The following is an 18,527-nucleotide window of genomic DNA, read 5'->3' as shown; positions in this document are numbered from 1 at the left end:
GTCAAGATTTCTCTAGGTCTAAAAAGGATAGATTAAAGACCCCAAAGTTTTGTTATCTGTAGCTCTCTGTAATTCAACTAGATTTTCCTTCAAGTTTTTAGTTGTTATCCAATGCATGAACATTATTTCATTACTTATGGTGTCTGTAAACACAATCTAATTTTCCTGCTTCTCTTAAACCATGTGTTTTTTTTTTTTTTGGTTGCTCATTTGAGATCATGACTGTTTTCCCTGGTTTTTATTTCATTTGTTGTATAATCAGTTCTTTCCCAATCTCTCATAACTTCCTTAAATTTTTAACTGGATGTCTCAAGTTGATTCTTGTAAATAACATATTGTTAGATTCTACTTTCTAATCCATTATATGCTGTTCTCTTCTATTTTATAGATGTTTACACAAATCACATTCAGAGCTGATTGTTAATTTACAGTTTCCTTTCATCATATCCATTGAGATTTAACCTAATGATTTATTACTGAAATGGTTGGTTCTCCCACCTCTGTCCCTGTTTTCCTAAGTCACTCCAAAATTCAATCAATGACAATGATTTTTATACTTTCCATTCTCCATAGCTGGCTTTTTGTGCTTGTGACTGTTCTCTCTTGATTCCATATTCCTTACCAAACTTGTTCCTCTTGCCTCTCTCTATTTTTATGATGAATTTAATGTTTTTTAATTATTATATTAATGTATATGCCAAATTCTGCATGTAAGAATGAGTTTCATGAAATGCCTACCCCTCCCCTATTAAATGTTTTTATGCACTTCTTCTGGAAAACCTTAATTAAGAGAAATGATAAATATATACGATCACAGATTTAACACTGAAAGGAACCTCAGAGGTTAAATTGTACACATGATAAAATTGAGACCTAAAGAGTTTTGATAACTTGAAATGTCACACAAGTACTGAGTGTCTGCAGTAGGATTCAAACCAAAGTCATCCTGACTTTAAGTTCAGAACTCTACTCGATATACAAGGTTACTGGATAATTCTTATTTTTTCCCCTTGGTCTATTTTTTCTTCTTTTTCTTTCATCTCTCAGTCTCCCCTCCCCCTTCAGAAAAGGGAACAAAATCACCCTAAAATCCTGTGTTTTTTTCTTAATTCCCTCTGTGATTCTTGAAGACAAAAGGACTCTGAAGAGAACATTTTCACTTCTCTCCTCATAAAAACATAAGCATTTCTTTATTATCTATCAGGAGAGCCTAAAAGTTCATTAAAGTCTATTAAAAATTCATTTTTCACCTGTAGAACTATGTTCAGTTTTGTAGGAAATGTGATCCTTAGTTTTAACTTTTTTCCCTTTTAGAATATGGCACTGCATTCCAATATTTCTTTCCCTATAGAGTGAGTAGAATATAGTCTTATATTATTCTGTGTGGTTCATAAGAACGCAAACTCTTTCTGGCAGCTTGAATGGTTTTCTCTCCACATCCTTTGACCTGAAGGTTACAGCTATTGGGTGTGATACTCCTGCGTGCTTTCTACAGTTATTCTAGTTTCTACAGTTGTTCACCTCTATGCTGAAGGAAATGATTGATAGATTTTATTTTCACTGTCTTACAGTTGTAAGAAATATGAAATTTTTTTACATGTGATTTACCTGAAATAATGATATACAGATTCTTTCTGTAGTTTTCAGGGAGGTTTATGATTCTTCAATTACTTTTCTTTGATCCATTTTTCAGGTCAGTTATATCTGGAAGATACTTCCTCTGTTCTTCTCAATTTTACATCATTTGACCTTAATATTTCTTATCTCATGGAATCACTGAGTTTCATTTTCTCCATTCTATTTTTTTTTCAGGGAATGCTCATATTTTCAAGTGGGATACATGTTCAACATCATTACAAAGTTAATTATCCTTTTTCTACTTTTTAAAAAACAATCTTAGCTCCAACTTTATTTCTTCCAGTTAATAATGTTGTTGTGGTGAAAATAATAATCTTTCCTGTGGAGCCCTATTTATATTTATTTTAAAGATACTCTCTTCTGAGTTTATCACTTGGCCTTCTCATTAAACTCATATGTTGTCCTGGAGTTCTTAAGTATGGCAGACTAAGCAAAGATTTTTAGTCTGGCTTGACTCCTAGTTCATTAACAAGGCACACAATTTTTGCAGCCTAAAACTCAGATCTTCTTTGGGCCTCTTGTCTCAGTCCCTAATTCTAAGCCCAGCACGTTTTTCATTTTACCATGCTGCCTCTCTGCCTAACAAGTAAAGAAACATTGTGGATAATTTGAATTACAATTTTAAGCTTCAAATTGATTTTCTCTTTATCTTTATAGGCCACCTCTCCCAAATTAGTTGTACTGTGGCATATTGTCTTAAGTAAAAATAAAATCAATAATTAAAAAATATTCATTAAATATTTTGTGCCAGGCATCATTCTAAGTACTTGAAATTTTAAATATAAATAATAAAATAATCTCTACTTTTAAGGGCTTATTACAGTTTAATGAGGTAAACAAAAAAATCATGTCATATACATTCAGATAAAATTTTAAATATTTTGGTTCATCCATCCAAGTTTTCTTTCATTGGAATAAATAATTAAATATTTATGAGTAACAAGTACTCAGGCAAACCATGTAGTCAGCTATTATTTATAGCATATATCAATTATTAATTATACCAATTACAAATACTAATTAGTAACTGTTAAGTTTTAAAAGTGATATAATTTATCTTTCCAAATAACTTTTCAAGTAACTGAAAAATAATAATTGAGGTATAAGGAAAAGAGGAAAAATTATTTTCCCCCCTCTGTAGGTATACTTTTTCTTATATTAATATAATTAGGCAATATTAGATATGCTGAAATTGTTTACTATTTTTCTACTTCCACCATATATTTTATTCTTCTTTTAGATAACTATTCTACTAACAGTGTCACACACTCATTACATTTTCAATGATGATATCTAATAAGATGTGCCGTTTTTCTTGCAAATTTAATTCTAAAGTGAATGTTTTAAATTTACAGTAATGCAATGTGACATTTTATGCATTATTTCATTGGCCAGTATAATTTTATTCTTGTAGATCATTCCTATAATTCCTTTCAAGTGTCTTTAAAAGAAGTAACACCATAAAGAAAACCCAACTTATAATGATTAGCATTATATTTAATTGAAGAGTCTTGAATAGCATAAACACTGTGAGCAATGACAGCTTTTTTTACGAGGAATACTACACCTATGAGAGATTAAGAGAAAATAAGGTCAAAATTGTACTCTACAAATAATGCAGGGAGATGAGCAGAACCATGGAAAGGAGTGAGTTAATTTCTCCCCTTCTTCTCATGGTTCTACTGCTCTTCTCAACACTTTAAACCCTAGAAAGGAATTGAGGCCAAAGTTCCAATTAAGTGGATCATTTAGGGAATTCCCATAGTGCATACAAAATGAATGTTGGCACGAAGTCAAATTCTTATTTATAGTGAATGTATAATAATTGTATTTGTGTTTGTGAATGGTTTTAAATGCAATCAGTAAATATAATTTAAATAAACCTAATATTATGGTGAATATTTCAAATAATGACTAAATTAATATTTCAAAAAATGGATAACTTTAACAGAAATTAACTACCTAAAATTAATTTTTCCAATCATTTAAACACATTGCTCTTGATATCTGATGGAATCATTCTCATTTTTTAAAGTAATAATAGATTTATCAAAAAATGTATTGTACTAAGAAACAGAATGGCCTTCCAAATAATGTGTAGTCATACATTTTCATTTTTAAGTAAGAATGTTTAAATGTTTGTTACATGTTACAAAATTTTCCATGTTGGGAGAACTATAGTTATTTTTTCTTTACCAAATCTGAAAAGAAGTCTATGTCTAAGTTTTACAGTGATAGAGATAAATGACTTACCTTCACATCCCTGTGAATTATGTTATTATCATGACAGTAGCGTAGTGCTTCCAGTATCTGTCTCATGTAATGACTGTAAAAACAAAATAAATCTAAGACTGTATGAAGAACACAAAAAAAAACTTATAATAAACACAATGTCTACAATTAATAACTTATACCTTATGTTACTTTTCTACAGATACATTTCACTGGACTAAAAAAAAAGATTGGTGGATATCTCATTTTAATAATAAAAATTTTTAAAAATTTAGAATGCTATTTTGCAATGTTAATACATATAAAGAATTTAATAAGCTTTTCAATCTTCAATTAACTTTGATTACATTAAAGAGAAGACTATCAAAAAGACATGCTCATTGCCATTGCACAAAATTTCAACATAAAAAAACTTCTTTACTGCTCTCTGAATGATTTGAAATCAGCCTAAAAGACAAATTTTAAGTTGTCCAAGTCCCAATATTGTCTACAGCTACAAAAAGCAAAATAGTTATACATCTTTTAGTTCTAACATCCCAAAGTCCAGGTGATAAATGACAAACTGGAGTCTTCTTGGATCATCCCTTTCATACAGCCCTCAAATACCACCCTGCTTTGCAATTCTCTAACCAATGTCAATAAAATATACAATAATATTATCTGAGCTTGTATTTTATTGTCTTAATAAACCATAAAACGTTCAAAGGTACTATATAAAAAACCATATATGTGTGTGTGTATGTCTTAATTGTCCAGTACAATGCTCAGAACCCAGTAGATACTTAATAATTGCTTAAGAAAACTTATTTAACAAAATTCACAAAAAGATAATTATTAGACATGCTTATTTTTTGTTCAGAAAATATGGTCTCTAACTCGTGGTCTAATTTAATATAGTAAGATGTGACAAGAGAAATTTATTAGAGCTTTAGTCTGTAAAAACCCTACTCCTCTTTTCTCTATTACTTTTGTATATTTTTTTCTATCTCTCTACTCATGCCTCCTTGCTATTTCTTTGTTTGTCCTTTTAGCTGAAAGAGAGAAGACTGCCCTTTCTTCTTTTACTGTTCTGTAAATTCTCCCCAATTAGTAATGGAATATAAATTTTAAAATATATATATAAAATTAAATTTCCTTCAATTTGCCTTTAAATGATTTATTTCTGTGGGAGAGAAATACATAGGAAAAAGATTTCCCAACATGTGCATAATTTCAATTCATCTTTAGGGTTTTCTCTCCCAATCCCCAAGCTCTAAGAAAGTTCAAGTAATCTAATAATGTCTATCATGCATAGAAGTAGTTAAAAAAAAAGAATAGAGAATAATGTCATGCAGTGAAAAGAATAATGCATTTGACATCAGAAGATGAGGGTTCAAGTCTTTCCTCTGCATCTTAGTAGTTGAGTGCACATATCCAAAACAAAACAAAACAACTTATTATAAGCATAAACAGGGATCAAAGAACCATTTACAAATTTTACAAATGGATACTGCAATATAACCTACATCACACTATAGGTTATTTATATTCACTACAATTAAAGAAATCATGACTATTTGAGGTACCACATCTATATGAAAAGCTTTATGAATATCTGTTCTCAAGTGGCATATTGTTCACAGTGGGAGTTAAGATAAAGTCAAGCTTTCATGAAGTATTATTATTTTCCAAACCACAGATCTGGATCAATCACAGCATTCATGTTTCTACTCCTATCCATCTATTGTTAAATAGAACTGTAGGAACCTAAGCAAATAAGCTGACTTGGTCAAGTCAATAATCATTCAGTAAGTGCTTACTAGGTACCAGGAACTATTAATAGGAGTGGATGTACAAAGAAAGGTAAAAAATAATCCCTGCTCTTAAGGAGCTCACAGTCTGAGGAGAGAATATATAAAAAACAATGGATGAACAAGTTATATAAAGGAAAAATTTCACAGAAAAGGCACTAATACTGAAAGGGACCTAGAAAGATTTCTTATAATTCAAGGAAGAGGTAGTATTTAATGCAGGAATGCCCTGGAAACAGAGGAGAAGACGCAGGGGCAGACAGAGGTCAGAGGTCTAAAGATGGGTAGCCTGAGAAGACTCAGAAGGGAGTAATCAATTGGCAGACTAAATGAACTGCACTCTCCAAATACACGGGTATCTGCCAAATCTTTTGGTCTTTTATTCATTTCCAATCCATCTTGTTCTCAGTGATGCATTTGATACTGATGGATCTCTTCCTAGACAAGCACTCTCTCCTTTCTGGATTTTTGTGACATTACTTTCTCTTGGTTATTGTTCTATAGTATCTGTAGAAATATTCTTTCTGAGAATACTTTACTGCATCATGAACAATATTATATCACCTGTGACATTACTTAAGGCTGTGTTAGGATCTGTTTCTGTTCATACTAGTTCCCAATGAGCTATGCAGATAAGTCAATAAAGATAAATATACAGCCCTAGTCTCCTCCTTGATGTCTAATATCACATCACCAACTTCTTATTAAATATTCCATATTAACTGTCCCATAGACAGAGACTTTGAGATAACAACATATATACTAATATGCTCTGTTAGCAGATTCTATGAACAGCACTTAAGGGGAGTTATCTGGAAATGTTTGCATTTTTTCTTCCCTGTCCCCAAAGGATCTGCTAGTGTCTCCCATTAAAAGGAAAGTCAACACTTTGGCAGCACTAGGCTAAAGAGAATTCAGGATGCTTAATTTCAGCTATGTTCACAGGCTTACTAGTTAATATTTAACAAATTTCCAAAAGTTCAATTTCTCCCTTTATTTCTGATCATCCTAAGTTTTTTCAAAAGCAGATCTCTGTCAATTTGCATTTGATTGCATTATATAATAACATTCAGGCTTCACTGGAAAAGGTTGACAATACATTTTCTTTATAAAACCAAGAGTTTAGAATTCTAATGATACATAGTACTCCTTTTAGATACTTCTAAATACTAAAAGAAATTCTAAACATTATATTTTGACAAAGAATGAAGCACTGAATTTCAGTTAAAAAACAAGTGAAAACATAGTTGACCTAAAAATGTTTAAAATGAGAAGTGCTTATATGAATCCACAATCCAATTAGCAGGTTCCTTCTCTTTCATTTTAACAACTACCCATATTTATAGTTCAGTTTGTAGTTCTAAATTCAAAACATTTTCCCTATAACAATCCTGCAAAGCAGATATTGAAAATATTAATCACACTTTAGAGATAATGAAATTAGATTCAGAAACTTTATACAGTTTGAAGGTGTCAGATCTGGTTTTGAAACCATTCTTTCTGAACAGGTATAGATTTGTTTTCATTGTACCATTAGGAATCTCAACTAATTTTCAATTACTATTTAAGACATTATATATGAAAATGAATTCACTATTACTACATTTAAGATGATGCCTTTGAAGCCTAGAAATCGAGATAATTTCTAGGAAGTTGGTTTCAGTTATTTGGTAAGAAAAAAAATTTCAATGTAATACTTGGAATGGATTGCTATGCACTGATTTAAAGTTAACAGTCTAAAAACTAGGAATCTGTCAATCAAATAGTTCAAACATCTTACATTATAACATGATGGATTTCAATTATCTTTTGGGTATCATATGGTACATATATAGGATTTCTGAAAGGAGACTTGGTAGAAATAATAGAAATAAATATATTCAAGTATTCAGGAAATAGGTAATAAAAATGAATTAAACTTTGCTCTTAAGAAATAGTATAGCCTACACAACTATGTTTTAATCATTAGAGCCTATCTCTACACTTATGTGATTTAATAGATTATTAAGTTTAGGTTGTGATCTATCTGATGGATCACAGGCAATAAGAGTTAAAATGTCTCTCTAAGAAAAAGGTACATCAAGATATTTTATAAACTCCATTCAAAATCATTAAATTATCTTTAGTATGAAGAAGCCAAAACACAGACACAGAGTATTAAAGAAAATGCTTCCCAATGCTGACAAACAACATGCCAACCTATGTTTGACTTTATTTCAGGGAAATAACATGACCCTTTTTCAGGTTTACAAAGATAACTTTTCAAGTCACCTTCAGCAGTATTATAGTAAAAGACTGTCAAACACTCTAGATCAAGCTAGTGAAAAAAATAAGGATTCTTTTTAGATCATTTTCTTTTGGCACCCTAAGGAATAAAATAAACTTTTCCCTAGATGGCTCTCCTAACCAAATTGCTTAATTGAAGTGGAGATCTCCACAGACAGCTCACTTCTTCCATGGCAAAGTTCCTATTGTTTCACAAACTCACTGACACATTATGGTTGTCATTATATACCCTGTGGACTAAATTACCATGATTCACTAGTGAAATGCAGTTATATTTTATGCATTTGCTTTATTGCTTTTCCAGATGGTCATAAAATAGTGAGTCAGAAAGAAAAAGAAAACATCAAAATACTTTTGTTTTAATGCGAGTCTTATGTCTTATTAGCATGCTAGTGTGAGATTAATTGAACAGTGTTTTCATAAAAGCAAATGGCCCTTCAGGAGTCACCTAGTCTAATTTTCTACCTATACAGGACTCCCTTCTATACTGCCTGGCAGATATGTGTAAACACAAGGGGGTCAATACTTTATATTGATCTAATGTTTCAAAGTTCTCAGGAGCTACATTTTTACCTTTGAAAATTCCAAAAATTAGTCATAATGCTTCTTATTCCTCAAAATTCTGTTCCCCAAGTCACTATAATCTATTTTCAGTAATCATGCTCTTCCTAAAATAAAAGCTAAATACAATGAATAGCTAAATAGAATTTAATTTTTCAAATCATTTTATTTTATAAAGAAAAGTATACTAGTAGCCATCCATTTCCTAAAACTCAGATATATAAAAGAAATCAGCATTCTAACAGCATGCCATTATGTAAGTTTTTAATTTTATACTCCTTGTAAAAGATACACAGATTTTGGTATCTAAGATAAGGAAAATCAAAGGATGCTGGGTAGTACATAGCAGGAGTGGCAATATTATGATTACAGTGTAATTTAAACTCTGACACTAAATATTTGTATCTTCAAAGTTGTATATTGTAAGGACTCTAAGAAACTAAAACTAAAAGTTAAAGAACACTAGATATGAAGTAAGAATTTGTGTTGATCTATGACTTACTAGCTATTAAAAAACCATTTAATCTCTCTTAGTCTCAAATTTCTCATGGGAGAGTTGTTCTATGGAAAATACTTTATAAATTTCAGGTAACATAAATATCTTTTACAAAGTAAGTATCAAGAGTTTTTTGAATTTAAATGTAAACAAATACTGTGCTTCTATTAAAATACAAACAATCATTTCCTTTTTACCTAGAAATTTTTTATAGCAACATTTTAAAGGTTGCTTCCATTTAGAAAGTAACGAGGTTACTGATCTTTTTATTTATAAAAGAAGTATTGAGCTTTTCCTTCAAGGTATACATATTTATTTTAATGTATTAACTGCTAAACTTTTTTGGAATCATGCCAAAGCTACAAAGTTTCCTTTGACCCAGTGACATCACTATTAAGGTTATACCTGCAAAGAAAAAAGAAGAAAAATTTCACTGGACAAAAATTTTACAACAGTTCTTTTTGAGAAGACAAAAAATTATAAACTGGGAGGAGTAGAGAGAGCAGTATTGGGGAATGGCTAAACAAAGTATGGAAAGCAAAATATAATAAAATACTATTAAACTGTAAAAAGTAATGAAATGGAAAGTTTTGGAGAAACCTAGAAAGAGTTCTATGAACTTACAGAAGGTAAAGTGAACCAGTTGAACAATTTATTAAAAAAAAACCACTGTAAAAGTGAAGAACTTTAAAAACCTTAAGAACTCTTAATAAATTCAATAATCAAATAAGATTCCAAGAGACTGATAGAGTTAGAACACTAATTATGTGGAATGAAGCACATAGTTTTGGCCTTGGTTAATTAAGAGTGTTATTTGTTTAACTATGCTGATTTGTTAAAAGAATTGTGCAGCTCTTTTTAGCAGGGATGGGGCAAGGTGGTAGAAGGGAAGTGGAAGCTAAAAAATGAAAATAAATGTCTAATAAAAAATAAAATTCAAGATAAAAAATTTGAGAAAAAGAAAATTTAAGTGATAAAAGTAATTAAACAGGTAGACAAATGTGACAGAGATATCTACTAAAGTTCTAAGTTAATTATGATAATTATTATCTTTTTAAAGTAATTTTTAAAGGATAAAATTTTAAAGAATAGAGCACTCCACTCATATAGAAACAAAGATCTTCAGTTGGTGCCATAGGATATTGAGAAAACTAATGGCACATAATAGCTAAGATGATTCTACTATGTTTTTTAGTTCAACAAACATTAAGTGCATACCTTATTATTACATTAAAGAGCCTGTCAAAGAAATAAGCACATATTTTCTTGTGTTATGTTATATAGCTAGCTAGTATAACAACTATTAGCCCTTGTAGTCTTGTTTATCTTCTATCAGTAGACAGCTGACTCAGAAGGAACTAAAACTAATAAGAAATTAGGTAGAAAATTTAAATTAAGTCATTTAATCCCTATAAATTTAAGTTGCCTCATGTTAAATGAAGGAGTAGCACCTAATGATCTTCTAAAAACTCTTTCAGATTTATATCGTATAACCTTATGATTCCATGAACTGAGGAAACTAGTATTAAAGAGAGGAGAAAATATGAAGTGTTAGAAAGGGGAATGAGTTATAGATTAATTTTTTTTGAGTGGTTTCTGATAGTGATAGAATACTGAAATTTTCTAACAGATAAGTGGGGACAACCCTATACAATAATGTAAGTATTACTTTGTAAACTGTTAGCAATCTGGGTGAGTTAAACTACTCTGTAAATAATTGTGTTGTAAGCAAAGAGTGGCCATAGGACAATTAAGGAGGGAAGACAGTTAACAGAGGACAGCTGGGAGAAATAGAAAATAAAAGAACAATCTGCTCTTCTTCCACATTATTTTCCTGTACAGTAAATATCTTAAGTTTTTGAGTTTTTAAATGAGACCCATAAAGTACTTAATGAAAATGTTAGCTACTGTTGTTATTAAAAACTTTTAATTTCCTAGAACTGTTTTACTAGTTGCAAGACTATATATGTACAAATAAATTCAGCATTTCCTATAAATATGAATCGATTCTGTTTTTTCTATTCCCTCTTATTTTTTTGTTTTGTTTATTTTTGTTTTTTTCAAGGCAATGGGATTAAGTGACTTGACTCCCATTCCCTATTATCTTTGGTTTTCTTTGGATTAACTGGGCAAAATTTCAAATTTCAATTAGACAACACTGAAATACAAAGTGAAGACATAGTGTCCTTCAGTTAAATAAAGGCTAATCCCATAAGGTCCATCCAAGGTATTAATATCCTTTTGTTTGAAAGGTATGAATAAAAGGAAAATCCTAAATCCTGATGTGAAAACATTTTACTTTATTTCAAAAAACAAACTATATATTCCCATAGAGTTAAATTTCAGTAGTATTGATATGTTGAACAAAAGTAGTAACTATGTAAAATCTAAGGCTCTTTAAAATCATTTCTACACCATTTTCTTCTCTATTTACTTTCCCCCACCCAGCCCCTCAGCACTAGTTTAAATTACGTACCTGGCTACAGCTTCACTGTATACAAAACCAGCATCTGCACGTTTGACAATTTCAAAACACAGATCAGCTCCATCCATACTATGAAAGAGAAATATGAAAAATGAGTTAAGAAACAGTAAATATATCTTCAAATTCAAGTAAACACTGAAAATTAACCTAGATGTTTATTAGGTATATACAATTAGATATTTATTATTTCTTTCACCTAAATAAATGCATCAATTAAAAATTATGAATAACTTTAGAAATAATACTTATATTGCTATTGTTATTGAAAATTTGCAGGGAAGAGAAGATGAGAACTAATGAATATGGAGAGAATAGAGATAGAATGAATCACATATTTTATTGGTAATTTAGTTGTAGTTTTAGATTGTGGTACAATGAGCAGAGAAAGACAGCAGGAATTGTTATAAAATTTAATTTCTACTTTTTCTCATCTTAAGCATAAAATGATACTGTTTTATACAACTAAAGATTTAAAACCATTATATGTGTCACAACTAAAGGCAGAAAATTCAATTATAAATTGTAGCTAGGAAGAATGATTAGAAAATTAATGATTTATTTAAAAATTTCTATTTTGAGGAATATTATTTTGTAGAAACTAGAATTAGAGGAAAGGAGTATTTTTCAGTTTGTTGTGCAGTATGCACACATCTATTCCAACAATCAACTGAATAACTGTTAAGAACTATATATATACTGGGTACTAAGAGTGTAAGGTGCAAAATAACTGGAAAAAGTAAAATACATTTATTATAATTTTATTTATCTTTTAAACATTTTTCATAATGGGCAGCTAGGTGGTTCAGTAGAAAAAGGACTGGGCCTGAAGTCAGGAAGAACCTAGCTCAGACTGTGACACTGGGCAAGTCACTTAAGCTCTCTTTGCTCAATCTCCTCACCTGTAAATTGGGCATAGAAATGGCACCTACCTCCTCCCAGGGTTGTTGTGAGGATCCAAGGAGATAATTGTATAACACATAATAGGCACTAATTAAATATTAGCAGCCTTCTGGTAACAACAATAATATTGAATGTTTTTAGCACTTTAACTATCTTTACATAGTTTGATATTGAATTTAGATTTTCATGTCAAGAAACCACAGACTTTTGTCAAGTTGGATATCAGGCATAGCTTTGACAAAGTCCAGTTGTGAGGAATGATCTTGTATTTATCCTGTGTGGATGTATTCATATGTCTATACATGTGTGCATAAACACTTATGTATATATGCATATTTTATATTTATATATCAAGACTCTGAATGGAATGTTTCTTTTTTAATCCTAATTTTAATTTTTTCCAAGTACATTCAAAGAAAACTTTCAACATCTATGTCTTTTGTAAGAGTTTTCTAACTCCCTTCCTTCTTTCCCCCCTCTCCATGACAGCAAGTAATCTGATAGAAATTATATATATAGATATATAAATATATAGATGTAGTCATATTTACATGTTTCCATATAATTATCCTGTAAAAGAAAAATTAGAACTAGGATAAAATAACCATGAGAAAAGAAAAACATAAAACAAGTTTTAAAAAGTGAGCATAATATATGCTTTTCTCTGTGTTCAGGCTCCACAGTTTTTTCTCAGAAATGTAGATGGCATTTTCCATAACAAGTCTTTCAGAACTGGCCGGGATCACTTTACAGCTGAGGAGTTGCATCCATCATAACTGATCATCTCACAATGCTGCTGTTATGATATGTAATTTTTTAAAACAGTAATAGTAGTTGTTTGTTTACTGGTCATTCCCAAGATGAGTATTTTGTTTTGCTTCATAGCAATCACTAGCAAGTTTTAACAAAAACCAAAAACACCTTGGAGTTTTAACTATTTTTTTAGCTTTAAGAAGTTTATGTCACATTTTAGAGGAAACAATTCAGTTACCAGCTAAGTTCCCTTAAAAGTCTTTGCTAATTTACTAAGGATTAGATTGCTTTGCAACAACAGTCAGTCAAGTTCTTCATATTTCTTCGTTTTGACAACACTAATATTGGTGTTGATTGTGTTTTACTGTGGGCTTGAATTATCCTTAAAACGTTTGACTATCCTAGAGCAATAATTCCAGTGATATCTCTAACAGTCACTGAAATGCACTCTTTAAGATCTATGATTGTTGCAAGTTTCTTTAAAATAATGACCATTCTTAAAAACACAATCAAAAGAAGCAATAATTCAAATCCAGCTTTAGACACTTAATAATTACCTAGCTGTGTGACCTTGGGCAAGCCACTTAACCCCATTGCCTTGCAAAAACTAAAAAACAAAACAAAATAAAACAAAGCAAAAAAGAAACAATAAAACTTTTGTTTGTCACAAAACATGTTATTCAATGAAGAAACCGATTCAATATGATATCATTTTGCAAGGTCAGATGTTATGGATCTTTTTCACATTAATAGAAACAAATAAATGTGATCATTGCAGTCATAAAATGAAAATACATAGAAAATATTGCTTATCACAAGTAATTTGTACACCACTGTAAATTCTAGGCATTACAAATAAAAAGCAAAAAGCATTCCAACCCTCATTGAGTTTACACTTTTCTGCTGTTGTTTCCCTTGCTTTCTGATCATTTCCTTTGACCATTTAGCAAACTGGGAATAGTTTTTGGTTTTGTGTGTTTGTGTGTGTGTGTGCGTATGCATATATGTCTTTGAACTTTCTATATAGCTTAGACAATAAGAATCTCTTTAAAAAATCTATTTTATTATTTTATTTTTGTAATTCTATGTTATGAAAGTTTTTCAGTATTCATCCACACTTATTTTTATAAGTTACACAATTTTCTTCCACCTTCCCTTCCCACCCTCTTATCCCCCCCTCAGTGGCAAACAGTCTAGTGAACATTTAATAATAATATTAATCATTATCTGTATAAGTAATTAGGACTCAGAGAAAAAAAAACATGGATAGGAAGAAAAACATGAGAGAAATTTTTAAAAAGTGAACAAGGTTTTTATTCAGATTCTGAATAGCTTCATCTGGATGTTGGAGGCACTGTCCATAACAAGTCTCCCAGAGTTGTCCTGATCCTTTAAACTGCTGAGAGGAGCTGCATTCATTGAAGTTGAGCAACTCACCACAATATTAATGTGTACAATGTTCTCTAGTTCTGTTTCTTTTACTCAGCATCAGTTCTTGTAATTCTTTCCATGCTTCCCATTTATGGTTTCTCTAATATTTATATACCATAACGTTATCAGTCATTCCTCAATTGATTTGCATCCCCTCAATTTCCAATTCTTTTCTACTATAAAAAGTGCTACTATGAATATTTTGGAACTTATGGGACTTATCTCATTTTTTACCCTCAAAGGGTATGATCAATTTCATTGTGCTTTGGGCATAGTTCCATATTGCTTTCCAAAATGGTTGGATTAGTTCATAACTCAACCAGTAGTACCTTAATGTTCCAATCCTCCTACAATCTCTTCAACATTGATTAAGATAACAAAAAAAAAGGGAAAACAATCAAATAGGTGTGAGATGTGATTGCAGCATTTTTTTATATGTGTATATATGCACACACAGACACACATAGATAGATAGATAGATAGATAGATCACACTTTAATTTCATTTGAAACTAGCCTGTTCACATACTTTGACAATTTATCAATTGAGGAAGAACTTGTAACTTATAAATTTGATTCAATTTTCTATACATTTTAGAAATGAACTTTTACCAGAACCTCAACTGAAAATTGTTTCCCAGTTTTCTGTTTTCTTTCTAATTTTGGCAGCATTGGTTTTATTAATACAAAACCTTTTTAATTTAATATGGTCAAAAACATCCATTTTGCAATTTAATAATGTTTTCCATTTTTTATTTGATCATAATTTTCTCCCCTTTCTATAGATCTGACAAATACTGTTTCTTGATCTATTAATTGTTCTATGGTATCATCCTTTATGTCTAAATCCCATTTCCATTTTTGACCTTATTTTGCTAAGGGATGTGAGATGTGGGTCTATGCCTAGTTTCTGCCATATTACCTTCCAGTTTTCCTAATCCTTTTTTGTCAAATATTGAGTTCTTAACACAGAAACTAATGTCTTCGAGTTTGTCAAACAATAGTTATTTACTACTGTTTCTTTTGATCCTGTCCTATTCCACTGGTCCATTACTCTATTTCTTAACCAGTACTAGGCAGTTTTAATGACTGCCTTTTAATAGTATAGTTTTAGAACTGGTGCAGCTAGGTTACCTTCCTTTACAATTTTTTTTATCAGTTTCCCCGATATTCATGACTTTTTGTTGCTTCAGATGAATTTTGTTACAGTTTTTTCTAGTTCAATAAAATAACTATTTGGTAGTTTGATTGTTATGGCATTAGATAAGTAATTTAATTTCAGTAGAATTGCCATATTTATAATATTAACTTGACCCAACTATGAGCAACTGACATTTTTTCAATTGTTTAGATGTGCTTTATTTGTGTGAAATATGTTTTATAATTGTGTTCATACAGTTTCTGGGTTTATCTTGGGTGGTGGATTTGGAAGATCTTTATGTGATCTGCAGTTACTTTAAATGGAATTTCTCTTTCTATCTCTTGTTCTTGGGTTTTATTGCTCACATGTAGAAATCCTGATGACTTACAGGAGTTTATTTTATATCTTGCTCCTTTGCTGAAGTTGTTAACTGCTTCAAGGAGTTGGTTTTTTTTAGATGATTTTCTATACCATCATATCATCTGCAAAGAGTGAAAATTTTGCTTCCTCAATGTGAACTCTAATTCCTTCTATTTCTTTTTGTTCTTTTAAGACTAAAGCTAAGATTTTAAATACAATTTTGAATAGTAATGGTGATAATAGGCATACTTGTTTCACTCCTGATCTTACTGGAAATGTTCCTGGTTTATCCCCATTATATATAATATTTGTTCATGCTTTAGAAAGATATTATTTGTATTATTTTAAGGAAAATTCCATTTATTCCTGTACTCTCTCAGATTTTTAACAGGAATGGGTGGCTATATTTTTTCAAAGGCTTTTTCAGCATCTATTGAGATAACCATAGATTATCTGTTGGTTCTGGTTAATGAAATGTTTAATTATGATGAGTTTTCCAAATACTGAACCATCCTTGCTGATCTGATATATTATTTTTTTTTGAGATTTACAATTTCATTTACTTAAGGCAATGGGTTAAGTGACTTCCCCAAGGTCACACAGCTAGGCAATTATTAAGTGCCTGAGGTTACATTTGAACTGAGGTCCTCCTGAATCCAGAGCCACCTAAGTGCACCAGGAATCAGTTTTTTCTTTTGTTTTTAACATACTTATTTATGTTCACCTTTCTTATTTATTCTTATTTTTGATGTTTTTTTTATACATTACTAAAATCTTCTTGTTTAAGAGTAAACAAAATACTCCCTCTCCCCCAAAGAATATAGAATTGCATGGGTGATAAAGAGAAAATAATTAAAATTTTAAAAGTAATAATAATAATAATAATAATAATAATAATGATGATGATGATGATGATGATGATGATGATGATGATGATGACAACGACCATGGGCAAGCCACCCCAACCCTATTGCCCTGCAAAAACCAAAAAAAGACACAAAATAAAATAATAATAATAACAATAATAACAATAATAATAATAATAATAATAATAATAACAATAATATTAGTAGGGGCAGCCAGGTGGCACAGTGGACAGAGCACTGGCCCTTGAGCCAGGAGCACCTGGGTCCAAATCTGGCTTCAGACACCCAACAATCACCCAGTGGTGAGGACCTAGGCAAGCCACCCAGCCCCATTTGTCCTGTAATGCCCCCTCCAAAAAAAATAGTAATAATAATAATTAAAAATGTGCTTCAGTGTGTGTTCCAACACCTCCAGCTCTGTCACAGGTGGATCACATTCTTTATAAGACCACCACAAAAGCTACGTCCATATTTTTCTACCCTTGCCATTGCTGATCGTAACTCCCTCCATTCTTACTGCCCCACTACCATATACTATATTTCCTCTTTCCTTTCACTCTGTCCCTCTTCCTAAATGTGCTGTAGGGTAGCTGAGTGGTGCAGCAGACAAGGGCCCCGAGCCCACATACCACCCCTTAGGCCCAGCATCTACCCAGCCCTATGGTCCTGGACAGGCCACCCAATCCTAGCCCATTGCAAGGAAGTTAAAAAGAAAATGTGTTTTATCTGACCACTCTCCGGCCATGGTCAATCCTCTCCTCTCTCATCACATCCCCACCCCCCTTCCCCCTTCTCTCTTACTCTAGATGTCAATACCCCATTGAGTATATATGCTGTTTCCTCTCCTAGCCACCTCTGATGAGAGTAAAGGTTCCCTCTTTCCCCCTTGCCTTCCCCCCCCTTCCATATCATTGCAATAGCTCATTGTAATAAAAAAACTTATTATATGAAATATCTAAGCCTATTCTACCTCTCCTTTTGCTTTCTCCCATTATATTTCCCTTTTAGGCATTGACTCCATTTTTACAATACATTATATTTCAAATTACACTCTCTCCTGTGTTTCATCTATAAAAGCTCCTTCTACCTGCTCTATTAAATGAGAAGGCTCATGAGTATTACCAGTATCCTTTTTCTATACAGGAATACATGTAGATCATCATCATCATTAAGTCCTTTATATTTTCCCCTTCTCTTCCACTCTCTATGCTTCACCTGAGTCGTGTATTTGAAGATAAAACCTTCTGTTCACCTCTGGGAATTCCAACAGGAAAATTTGAAATACCCCTGGTTCATTGAAAGTCCATCTTTTTCCCTAGAAGAGGACATTTAGTTTTGCTGGGTAGTTGATTCTTGGTTGCATTCCAAGTTCTTTTGCCTTCTGGAATATTATATTCCAAACCCTATGAGCTTTTAATGTAGTTGCTGCTAAGTCCCATGTGATCCTGACTGCAGCTTCATGATATTTGAATTGTGTCCTTCAGGCTGCTTGTAATATTTTCTCTTTGACTTGGGAGTTCTGGAACTTGGCTATAATATTCCTGGGGGTTGTTTTTTTTTTTTTTTTTTGATCTCTTTCTTGGGGAGAT

At 31.3% G+C, this 18,527-nt stretch overlaps 1 protein-coding gene across 12 annotated transcripts in view; it reads right to left on the bottom strand.

Annotated features, from left to right (window-relative positions):
- Positions 1-18,527, bottom strand: part of CASK (calcium/calmodulin dependent serine protein kinase) — a 466,034-nt gene that overhangs the window by 212,273 nt on the left and 235,234 nt on the right. For all 12 annotated transcript variants that reach the window (XM_074214148.1, XM_074214150.1, XM_074214151.1 and 9 more), the window contains 2 exons: positions 11,480-11,557; positions 3,892-3,964 (listed from right to left, as the gene is read on the bottom strand). In XM_074214148.1, the coding sequence (XP_074070249.1) occupies positions 3,892-3,964; positions 11,480-11,557 (151 nt within the window). The remainder of the gene's footprint in view (positions 1-3,891; positions 3,965-11,479; positions 11,558-18,527) is intronic.

The sequence above is a fragment of the Macrotis lagotis genome, chromosome 1 (genome assembly GCF_037893015.1).
Source record: "Macrotis lagotis isolate mMagLag1 chromosome 1, bilby.v1.9.chrom.fasta, whole genome shotgun sequence".
Classification (NCBI taxonomy): domain Eukaryota; kingdom Metazoa; phylum Chordata; class Mammalia; order Peramelemorphia; family Peramelidae; genus Macrotis; species Macrotis lagotis.
The sequence above is the reverse complement of the archived record's forward strand: the minus strand, read 5'-3'. Positions and strand labels throughout refer to the sequence as shown.